This window comes from Podarcis gaigeae (genome assembly GCF_964106915.1).
Source record: "Podarcis gaigeae genome assembly, chromosome: 10".
NCBI classification, from domain to species: Eukaryota; Metazoa; Chordata; class Lepidosauria; order Squamata; family Lacertidae; genus Podarcis; species Podarcis gaigeae.
Window position 1 is genome coordinate 32,154,702 of NC_139686.1, and position 12,179 is coordinate 32,166,880.

Below are 12,179 nucleotides of genomic sequence, written 5' to 3' on the forward strand. Positions count from 1 at the left end.
TAAAAAGACAATATTTTTTTCCTTACCTGTATAAGCTTGCTGCAAGTGAGCAGGCAGAGCTGTGTGAGACAGCGCTGTTGCATGCTGAGCTCCAGGCGGTAAACTCTTCAGTAAATCTGAAGTAGCGTGGATAATAAAAAACAAATACAACCACAAAAATTAAGAGCTAATTGATGCAAACAATCTACTTTGCATAAATGCACAAAGCAGCTTTACTTATTTTTGTCCAAAACATCTTCAGTAATGGTTACCAGTTCAATATGCATATGTTCTTTCAGTAAATGTAACAGATACATTCTTTAAAATGCCAAGTATGCAACCTAATTAAGGAAATATCCTGTTTGATACAACTTTTGTTTTTAATATATGCTATCCTGTGGTAGTGGAACAAGAAATATAGCTAAATAAATGTGTCAACTTAAGACTTCCCAAGAAACTAATATTAAACGTTCCAAGTCTAATATCAAACAAATACTGAAATCGACATTTGGTAAATAGGAAGGGAAAAAACTGCTTACAAAAGATGCACTTACGATATCAAAGGCAAAGCTTATTTTCGATTGTAAGCTATGGTGCTCATTTTAATCAATTTTCTGGGATGCAGAATGTTAGGGTTTTGTTCCACTTTATAAACAAAAATGTCTCAAATTCCAATTATCACAGGGCACTTCATCCAGAAAGGAAGTAAAAAATCAGTATGCACATAATGTGGAAAAACAATACAAATTTACACACATAATATTGAGAGTAAAAAAAAAGCCATTAACAGCAACCAAAAAATAAAATCCTCACCTACAAACTGTGAAGTATTTCTAAAGATCCCTGCATTTTCCTTGCAATTACAGTGTTTATGTGAAAGGAGGCTTAAAGAAATTAGATGGGAAAAATATCTAGCCTTACTTACTCTGCGCTAGGCTGTGGTGGAAAGCCGCTGAGGTAGATCCCGAGTTGGTGGTTACTCCAGCTGTGTCTGTTCCAAAGCCAAGTAGTTCCAATGGGAACTGAAAGGGCACAGTCACAGGAACAAGGCTACCCAGCATCCCAAAAGGAGCCAATGGAGCAGATGTCACATTCTGATTGGTTACAGACAGGGGTGATGTCATGAGCGTCAAAGGTGAAGCATTTGCCAGTAATGATGCACCTGTTGTTGACTGTATAGAGACAAGTGTTACTTTTAAATCTGTTTTACAGCTTTTCTGGGACACACCCAAGAAAATAAGGTTAATTATATAAATATCTGAAGTTTTACTACCTAAACAAGGGTCATGCTTTTCTACACATTGCCTATGTGGCTTCTGGAACAACTTTATAAAATATTCAGGTAGCAGTGAGTGCTGTGTTCCCTTTTTGTCTTGCCATTAGTGTAAGTTACTGTTTCAACAATTAATAGTTTTAAATGGGAAAGTTTTATAATGCTTCAACCATTCCCTCAGCTTCTCTTTCCCACAGCATTGCATCCATTGCACTTACATTTAAAATTCAAGATTTTGTAACAGTGTTACTGAAGGCATAAATTATTTCATAGCACAATTTAATGTATTCTTACTTGGAAGTAAGTCCCAAGGAGTTCAAGGGGGCTTATCCCAGTAAGTGTACTCAGGATTGCAGTACCAGTTTAGGGAACAAAGCAGCTATAACCAAGAAACCCTAGTACAAGAAGGGAAGGATTTCTGCAGTTATCATAATTTATTATATGTATTACCATTCTAACATGTTCACCCTGAACATAGAAATATAGGAAGAACAGACAAGAATCAAATGCAGCAATCTTTGACTGTGTGCTAAAACTATGGCAAGAGAATACTGGATGGGGTTTGGATGAGTTGGCCTAATCTGCCAGGCTATGCCAGGCTCTGCAACTGTTGAGCTACCAGCTTCGCACAATAAACTATGGGTCAGTGGAAGATAGTGCTGCAGTATGCTGCTGGTAATAGCCAGCGGCTGCAATCTCCTCAGGAACCCTCACACATTTGTGACTTTTTTTGGCTTAGCATTATGTGCAAGCCAGCTGTGTGTCAATAAACGTATGCTCTAGAAACTAACACAGTAAATGCTGAAAAGGACTACATAAAATGGTATGAATGTATGAAGTTCAGAAAGCTCTTGGAAGATTTGATACACAAAGAAGGAAATGTAGAAGCAGAAAATATTACAGTGAAAGCCGAGTTAGGCTTTTAGATGAAGGACCGCAGGTAAGAAGGCTTACAGTATAGCTACACTGGCTGTAGGTCCTACCATTGGATGAAAGGGAGGCTGACAAGCATAGTATTAGCTGCTTTTTCTGCCCAAGGCCCCTCATTAAGAAAGTGGTAGCAGACATGGAGTCTGAAGCAGTTATATAGAAGAACGGACCAAATAAATATTAATTTTGGGAACAGTTGCTTTTATAAGCAATGCTTTACTTTAAGTAATGCTACATTTAAGGAAATAAAAATGATTGCTGCTTAAATTATGGCAGGATACAACAGAAGAGTAATAAAACATCAGACAAGCACCATTGATTAAAATTGTTCAGACTGACAATAAGGACTAACTCGTGTGTGTTTAACTCATGAGATGGTGAGGCCTATTCCATATAGGAAATTATAAACTAGAATGAATATTAGAAGATAGAACTTGCAGCAAACATCACAGAAAAACACTGCAGCACCAGAATTGCTTTGGCTTGCTTACCTGGGTTATGTTCAAGTCTAAAGTAATATACAAATTTAAAATAACACTTTTATAACAAAAAGATAGATGTTGATTAAAATAAGAAAACGGAGAGGGGAGTGAAAAATGAAAGAGTTTCTCACATGAAACTGCTTTTTCCATGTAATGTGAATTAGTCTTGAAAAAATCTCAACATGCTACTGTAAATATGCTGAAGTTTGCTCCCACTGTGTATTGTGCTAAACAAATGTGTCGTTTATGCCAAGAATGACTAGGGTTTTCCCCACCTACTTCAAATATAATAAATTCTCACTTATTCTATACTGTGAATCACATAAGGGATATGTGGGATACAAATCACATATATACCCCTATCTCACATCACTTGCTGCCACTGGCAGGGCAGAGAAATGCACAAAATAATTACACTGCAAAATGGGGTGAGCACTTTACTGAGTAAAAGCCCACATAGGCTGCTGTTTTCAGTGTCACACAATGTGCAGTTCCACCCTTAGGGTGCAAATTGTCTCTTTTGAACTTTAGAGCTTCATACCCTCTCATCAGTGTGAAGATGTCTATATACATTTAGGATGTAAGTTAAAGAGTTAGTTCCACTGAACTCAATGAGGATTACTTCTTAATAGACATGTAGAGAATTGCACTATTAGTGTAATTACATTAATGAGGAAGGATAAATAGCCCAAAATAGAATACACATGTTATGCCTATAATGAGCTTTCACATTCAACACATACCTGCACACTGGCTGGTATAACTGTAGACCCTGAGGCAGAAGATGGTCTGTGTGGAGTTGACAATTGTTTAGTAGCACCCTGTGTTCCACTTCCTGTTGCCCCAGAGATACTAGTCCTATTAGCTCCAATTGAATTAAGATTGCTGCCTCTGTTGACAGGTACATTCATTCCAACTCCACTTAAGTTGCTTTTGCCAACAGTTCCAGAGGCAGAAGAGTTGGACAATTTTGAAGGAGCCTGAGGGTTCTTTGCTGGTTGAAGGCCTGAGGTGCGGTTAGAGGACAGTAAATTAATTGTAGGAGACTGCCTGCTGACATTTGCTCCACTGGGCTGTTTGTGAAGGGAATTGTTGCTGCTAGAGTGACTACTCTGAGATACTAGTGCACTTGAACTGGAAGAACTGGAAGATGATACAGGCTTGGGTGTTGAAGTGGACCTTGCTGAGGATAGTTTAGGTGACACAATAGGTTTGGGTGTTACAGAAGGCTTGGGTGCTGTGGGCTTAGGAGAGGCAGCAGGTTTGGGGGAAGGAACCATGGAGAAAGGAGGCTTGAAACCCTGGGCAGAAACTTGTGATACCATGGTCTTGGCTAAATAGTTACTAGAGGTAGAGGTGCTGGATGCTGTCCGAGACACAAGTGGGTGAGCCATCTGGGAACTACTCCCAGACACGGTGCTAGTCAGGCGGTATGCTACTGGTTTATCTGATGTCTTGGTAATTGGGGACGAACAAGAGAGTTTAGGGTTGCTACTTAGTTTCACCACAGGATTGGTGTGAGATTTACTAATAGTTGCTTGTAGAGGAGACACATATTTTTGTTGGGCAGCTGACTGCTGGTGAACCTTTGTTATTTGTAATGCTGAAGAGCCACAACCATGGGCTTCTGAAGAGGATACAAGGACAGACGTATCCTTTGGTCTCTGAGAAGCAGAGGAAGCTGTGGCTTGGATCTTACAGGAAGAAGAAATGTGGGCCTGTGAAGAGGAAGCAGCTTGAATCTGGTTTGACCTCTGTAATCCTTGTTGCAGAAGCTTGGCTGGCAAGGGCTCCAATGAAACCTTGGGATTCTGAATTGAAGACCCAGCAATAAGGCCTGAAGAGATACCAGTCTGAAGTAAATCCTGGGATTTCTTTGGTCCTGGTCCTGTATGCCCAGCTATAAGACTTGAAGAATGTGGTGTTTGAACAGTCTCTACCTTTTTTGAAGATGACAGAGGTAACTTGCTCATTATACTTGCTAACTTCTCTTCTCTCAGCCCAGGCCGAGGTCTTGAAGTTGGTGTCTCTACAGAGGGCACAACAGGAGAACTCTTGGCTCCATTGTTAATACCGGCCAAAACATCAGAAATGGATTCCAATGATGGTGGATTGAAGGAGAGATCTTCATCCAGTGAATCATCTAGGCAGATGGTCTCCGGAGTAGGATTGCAGCTAGAACTGGCCAGGGCAGTGACAGGTGTGCTGGTACTTGAAGCAGGAACACAAGCTGAAGTAAAAGGGGTACAGACTCTTTGTTCCTTCTTTGGACTAGAATCCTAGTGTGAAGAAATAATGAAAATTTAAATATTATTCTGCAAGTAAGAAGGAAGAAATTTCAAAGAATGCTTGTGTCTTGCCTGTTTGTAATCATGCATGGTTCCATTACTGTAGTTTATTTGATACCAGATTGCAAAAACAAGTATACTTGCTTATCAGTTTTAATTTTTTAAGCCCTGCAGGGTGTAGTTATTTAAAAGAAAACCTAAATCTACTACTGAATCTGTTAAAAAGAGAGATTACTCCCATATGAGCCCACTAAGCCCTGCTGCAGGTGCTCTGTTCTAATTACCTTCCATCCAAGAAATAAATTTGTTTAGGACATGCTGTGATATTTCTCACTGTTGGAACTCAGTCCACGAGAAAGCATGCATGAACCATAAATTGTGTTATTTTAAAAATATAATTAATTCCGTTTTTGACTTGATCAGGTTGGGTTAAATGGCTTTATTTTAAATGTTACTAGTATATATTGTGGTCCATTTTCCATTGTAATTTAACTGTTTTTATACTGTTCTCTAGCTTGAGTTTCCATTACAAAGTATGGCAGGGTATAAAATTGAGACTCAAGAAAAAATGTGATAATAGTAGACATATGGGGATAGCTCAGTTGGTAGAGCATGAAACTCAATATGGGTCTGCTCCATATCTTAAGTGAACATGGGGCTGTGATTTTAAATATATTTGGGCTTGAGGGATGACTAAAGGTTCCCACTATTCTTATTTCCACAATCAATTTTCTGATATCTCTTTTCCACCGACCAGGAATGGACATCAAAAGGAAGTCTGACTTTGAGGATAGTGTCTGTGGAAGGCGTTGCAGGGGAAAAACAGTTATGGGGACATAGCTTAGTATCCCGTGTGTGCTAAACACTTTATCTTTGGTATCACTGGGGTAGGCCCACCTTAAAAATACTGTATAGATCTGTCTCCCATCACATGACTTTGAGCGCTAGACAACAAATCCGTTTTAAAGGTCATACCAATTAATAGTTAATAAAAGACTTCATAACACTAATTTCTAGAATGCTCACAATACAACATGATGCAATCTCTTTTTTATTGCAGAAGCCAATATTCTTAACTGAATCAATTACCATTAAGATGCATGAACCATAGTGTGAAACCAAAAACTAATATTGCTTAAATACATTTCCTCCCCTAATTTTGTCTCAGCTTCTGGGCTGCAATGAAAACACTATATTATATTATTCAGCTTTGCATCAGTAAACATATCAAGAGGAGCCTCAGATGCAAATTTTCAAGTGCAAGTACATTGAATCTTCCAGATATCACACAAATTCTACAAGCTCTGAAAGGAATTATATACCTTAAAATTATTACCCATGGAGCAATCAACTCTGCAGCAAGCTTTTCATGAAGACCACACTGCTCAGCAATTTTTTCATTTGCTGACAAAAATGGGATCTGGGTAGCGCTGGGCTATTTTTCAGTCTAATGCATCTCAGAAGATTCAGTTGGTAGCCGTGCTGATCTGATGCAGTTGAAATAAATAAAAAAATTGTCCAGTAGCATCTTAGAGACCAACTAAGTTTGTTCTGGGTATAAGCTTTCATGCGCATGCACACTTCTTCAGATACCATGTGTGCATGAACACAAAAGCTTATATACCCAGAACAAACTTAGTTGGTCTCTAAGGTGCTACTGGACAATTTTTAATATTTTTTTTTTGTATCTCAGAAGATTGGTGTAAAGGTAGCACTCCATGTATATTGCCTTGAGATCCTTGATGAAAGCATGCAATACAAAGGTGATAAATAAAAAGCCAGATTGGTGTATTAATTGCTAAAGTTTCAGATCTGTGAAACTTTACATCTTGCCAAATTTTTATTACTATTTATTTCTTCATTTTGACTTATTACTTACCTTTGCTTTGGGTTTAGGTGCCAGAATCACTTTCTTCTTTGCCCTAGTGAGCACAAATTTATAGTTAGAGGGCAATCTATGATTTTTAACTAGAAGTGTCAGAGCCCTATGAAAGGCCTTAAATCTGCTGGCCATAAACACAAGGCTGGCTAGGTATGGGCAGACATGTTCAAAAAGAAAAAAGTGGAAACACAATTTAATTGAAACCTAGGGGAGATTTTGCAAATATGCATGCACCCAGGATTTTGACTAGAATTTGCTTCTGAGAAGGTGGTTCCACAAAATCCATTTGTTGATCTTTAAACTCACTAACTTACTGAACTTTGAGGTTCAGGTTGTGTGGACACCATTAGAGAAAGAAACAGAAAATAGTCTCAAATCCACATGAAGCACAACTACGCCAAGTCTAAATTTTGGTCCTCCTCTTGAGTTCATTTAACAACTGTATTCTGAATACCAGCTGACCCCCTACTGGAGTACTGAGTCTTCATAATGAAAATGGTGAAAATTTGTAAATGTGCATATACTAGCACTCTGTCCTGGATCTGAGGCCTGAGCCAAATCAGACATATTGAGAGGGCCTCAGACTAGTCAGGTACATAGAGTCACAGGTTGCTGTGAGTTGTATTGGACTGGCCCAGAGATCCATGACTGTCAGGGGGCAGGGTATCAGGCAGCAGGGAGGAACAAGCAGGGCAGAAAAACCATACAAGGAGGCAAAGACCTCTCTGATAGTCTTCCTAGGGGAAGGTAGGTCTGATGCTGCAGCTCTCCTTCTTGCCTGACAACCTGCAGGATCAATGCCTCCACTGAACTTCACAAGCAGGAAAGCCATTTACAAGGCAGTCCCACACAGGATTGGTCCTGTTAGCTAGGGATCATGGGAGTTGTAGGCCAAAACATCTGGAGGGCCGCAAGTTGGGGTGCCTGATGTAGATCAATAATTTCAAACATCATCTTTCTCACAAACGCCTCCTTCCACTTTCAACATTTCATCACAATAATATTCAGTTAATTCTATTCTGTGATGTCAATCTGGTAAATGTATGACTTGTAGATTAAAATCTAGAATTATACAGGCAACATTTGACTAATTCCAGAGGGATTTCCCCTTGGCATACTGAAGCACACTATCATACAATGTATTTCACCAGTAATTTGAACTACACAAAATACACTGGTTCAAACTTTATTCTAACAAGCCTCCCATCCCCGGGCCTCAGACAAGCACTTTATGGGTCTGCAAACAATAGTATGGAAAGCTAAATAAATGAAAATAGAAGAGCTTATATAAATATGTGCTTATGTTACACTCACGGAGCAGATGTAAGATGATTATGAACACTTCGACTCTCTTTAAAGAGCATCCTAGAAAGAGAGAGGGAGAGCAAAGAATTCCATATTATCAAATATCAACAATTTCTCCAGAATTAAATGATTCACCATATGCCATGCTATGAACTTACCAGTTTATTTGTACAGTTATTTGACTCAAGATGATGTAATCGGGTTAAAATATGCACATTAGTTTTCAATAGAGATAATAGCTACACTAGAAGAATACTGCTTACCAAATGTTGTTGTCTTCAGTAAGATTGATGAAATATTATTAATATGTTTCGATCAAACATGGTTTGTTAATCACCTCCTGACATTCAAATGTCTACACAGCTCCCTCAGGTGAGATATAAGTGAAGAGATGCAAGGACAAAAATAACTCTCTAAATCTACTGCAGGCGTTCCCAACCTTTTTTGTCCTGGGGGCATATTTGGCAATCTGAGAAACTGCTGTGGGTACCACCACAGAATGACTGCTGTTGGGCATTGCCAATAACTTGCTCTAGAAACAGAGTACAGTGGTACCTCAGTTTACGAACTTAATCCGTTCCAGAAGTCCGTTCTTAAACCGAAACTGTTCTTAAACCGAGTCGTGCTTTCCCTAATGAGGCCTCCCGCTGCCAGTGGCCTTCCACCGTTCAGCTTCCGTTCTTAGACCGAGATAAAGTTTGCAAACTGGGACACTACCTGCGGTTTTGCAGAGTTTGTAAACCGAATAGTTCGTAAACAGGGCTGTTCTTAACCTGAGGTACCACTGTACAACCTCTTCATACAAGACAAAACACCAATCATCCCCAAACTAATGCTAATCCCCCCCCAAAAAAGACTCAAGACAAAAATGTGTGCCCTTAACAGACACATCTTAACCTCTCAAAAAGGAAAGAGATATGCAGACCCCCCCCCCAAAGTAAGGAAGGCACATATTCCCCCAAAAAACACAATACAAATCAGACAACACACACAAACCCTCCACCACTACCTGTGAACAAAAGGTAACCCTCCCCCCTCCACAAAAGAAACAAGCTAAAAAAACCTCTTCCCCAAAGAGATAGAACTTACTTCCTACTACCTCTGTCCCCCATGCTTACAATGCAGGGTGTTTCTCAAAAAGTTTTAGAATGGACTGGAAAGAAAAAACCCCGTCTTTGGCTCGACACCCTCTTCCTTTCTTATAAAGTCTGTGTGGGGTTCTGAGGAAAGGGAAAAGGGCAAGGCAATTGAAGGACTGCACTTTACTTCCCAGCCAGCCCAGCTGCACAAAGTAAAAAAGCAAAAAGCAAAAACAACAACAACAAAACCCCAACAACAACAAAACCCCAAAAACCTGGGGGGAGGGGACTTTGGTGGACACTAAAGAGGGTGTCAGAGGGTTATGAGATTCCCATGGGGGTTCCAAATCTATAGTACATCTTGTCACTGCTTCAGATTGAACTAATTTACAATAACAGACTGAGCCACTACAAATTGGCCCAGGTATTAGATATGTAATTTCACTCAAACTGTATAATCCAGAACATGTTTAATCAGAAGAAAGCCTCACTGCAGATTCAGAACCATGATTTCTTGAAATGTTAGGCACCAGCCTTTCATTGTGATGCTCTCTGGTTGTTTCCAGTTACAACTCCCATCCTCTACAGTCTTGGCCATCTGGGCTGGTGTTGATGGGAGTTGTAGTTCAAAACATCTGGAGGGCAGTTTGACCATCCCCTTTTCCACAATCTTGTTACAACTAGAAACCTTCTGGAATTTAGCACAGTACATAGTCATCAGATCTAGAGGTATTTCAGCTCTAAGTTGGGAAATCTTCACCAAATACCTTGTGAAAGATTTTTTTATACCCTGGGTGTAAATCTATGGGTGGGGTCCTTCCAAAATCACCCAGTACCCAGTCCAATTTAGACAAATGTTACTCAAGCACCTAACTACATAGGGCAGCAGAGCTTGCTAACTTCACCGGCATTTAGAATAAGAATTCTTTAGCATTAACAGAGAAAACATGAATAGGAATTCAGAATTTTTGGTCAGTCTGAGGGCCAGGGCTTAGTAACATTTACAGATTTTGAACCAGACAAGGGGAAGTGAGATTTGAACCTGTTCTTTCCAGGTGAGTTGTTAGGTATTAAAAGAATAGCTGTCAGTGAAGGTAAGAAAGTTCCTTTAAAAGGTCATCACGTTTATCATCACTCAGTCACCTAACCAGGCATATTGCATTTGAAGAGAACTACTATGCTCAACAATGACCATATATTAAGCCAAAATATGCACAATCCCCTTCAGTCAAACTACGAAGCCTCTAATTAGTTACACCTTCCCAGTATGAAACTACAGTAGAGTCCTTCTGGTTTAATTACAGCTCACACAAAGGGGCAACATGCTTAATAAACTGAGATTAAGGAGATAGTTCAACTGGTAAAGCATGAGACTCTTAATCTCAGAGCTATGGGTTCAGGCCTCATGCTGGGCAAGAGATTCCTGCAAATCCAGGTTTGTTTGGCCTAGATGACCTGCAGGGTCCCTTCCAATTCTATGATTATTAGCTCTATGATCATCCAAGCAGGTCAAAGTGTGCAAAGTCTCCACTGACACATGACTTTTTCCTGGAATGTGAGTTTGTTAGCAGACATTCATGGTAATCTTGAAATTGGTTTGTCAGTATGTATCAAAAAGAGGGGTTCTTCATAAGAATGGCGCCCCAAGGAAATTCACATACTAATGTAGCATACACAAAAAAACACTATCAAAATTGAGCAGATCTAGTAGCCATTAAAATGAAAAAAAAGATGAGGGCTCTGGGAGGCTTGGTATGGTAATAATCACTTTCAGAGTTAACACTAAATAAATAAATTATGGTAAATGAGCCACCATAGCTGCTAGAGGGCTATGAAAATTTGTATCCTGTGCTTTTAAGACTCATCTACCCATGTACTATCTGAAATAAAAGGAATGCATTGGTTGGGTTTGTTTTTTTTAGCTCTCCTACCACACTGCTTGGCAAACAGAATGTGATCAGAATTGCTGGCTTTGCACATATATTTATCTAACACTATAGACATCAAACATGATTTGTTATCAATTTTTATTGATAGATATAGATCTGGCCTGTGTAGCCAAAAAGGTTCCACACCCATGCTTTAAATAAGGAAACACATTGTAAGAGCAATTGACACACCTTGTGAACCCCTCACAATATCATTTGTCAGCACAATATTTATTCATTCATTCATTCATTTGCTTTACTGACCTTTATTCTCAAGCTTTTCAGTTGGAAATTTTCCAGTTACAGAAACTGTATTAGATCATGTTAGGATATTCTCATATGCAGGCTGCTAATTATCTCTCCTCAAGCTTTTCACATCCTTTCTTACCTAAGCTGATGCCCTGCAGCTTGCCTTTGTCTTGTCTATCTTAGACTGCAAATTCTTCAAAGCAGGAAACAAGTCTCACTGTTCATAAAGAGCCAGGCATATTTACAGCACTAAATACTCATTAATACATTGTAATAATTGTGCCATTGTGACAACCCGCTATTAAAGGTCATATCTGACCAGCAGCCAATTAATGGGCTTCAATAATTATTTGTAGTAACAATGCTGCTTATTTCAAGCTGACTTTACTGAAAGCTACAACTAGTATCCTAAATTTAGTGCTCCCATTGGACTGTCAGAGCACGCACAATTGGAATCAGTTTAAGGTGAGGTTTGAAAGTCTGAATTAATTTACTTCAGTGTACACATCTGCGTTGGACATCCTGGGATAGGCTACACTATAAAATAATGCAAGGTAGAAAGTGGCATAAACACATCAGTTAATCAGGGATTATTCTAAGCTAAAAACATGGCCCATGTGGTCCAGCACCCTGTTCTCACAGTGGCCAAAGAGATGCCCATGGTAAGCTACAATAAGAGTGGTAATAAACCACTTTAAACATGTTGCTTCTCTTAAGTCAGTGCATGTATGTGCCTGTATAGCAAAATAATATTTCAAATTTCTTTTCAGTTGTACACTACCGC

The 12,179-nt window shown here is 39.3% G+C and overlaps 1 protein-coding gene across 2 annotated transcripts in view; it reads right to left on the reverse strand.

Moving 5' to 3' along the window:
* UBN2 (ubinuclein 2) overlaps positions 1 to 12,179 on the reverse strand; it is a 47,890-nt gene that overhangs the window by 9,231 nt on the left and 26,480 nt on the right. The window contains exons 12-16 of one of the 2 annotated variants that reach the window (XM_083698554.1): positions 8,149 to 8,199; positions 6,832 to 6,874; positions 3,408 to 4,943; positions 905 to 1,151; positions 27 to 116 (exon numbers count right to left, since the gene is read on the reverse strand). In XM_083698554.1, coding sequence (XP_083554680.1) covers positions 27 to 116; positions 905 to 1,151; positions 3,408 to 4,943; positions 6,832 to 6,874; positions 8,149 to 8,199 — 1,967 coding nt within the window. The remainder of the gene's footprint in view (positions 1 to 26; positions 117 to 904; positions 1,152 to 3,407; positions 4,944 to 6,831; positions 6,875 to 8,148; positions 8,200 to 12,179) is intronic. The other variant, XR_014555207.1, reaches the window with a different exon arrangement.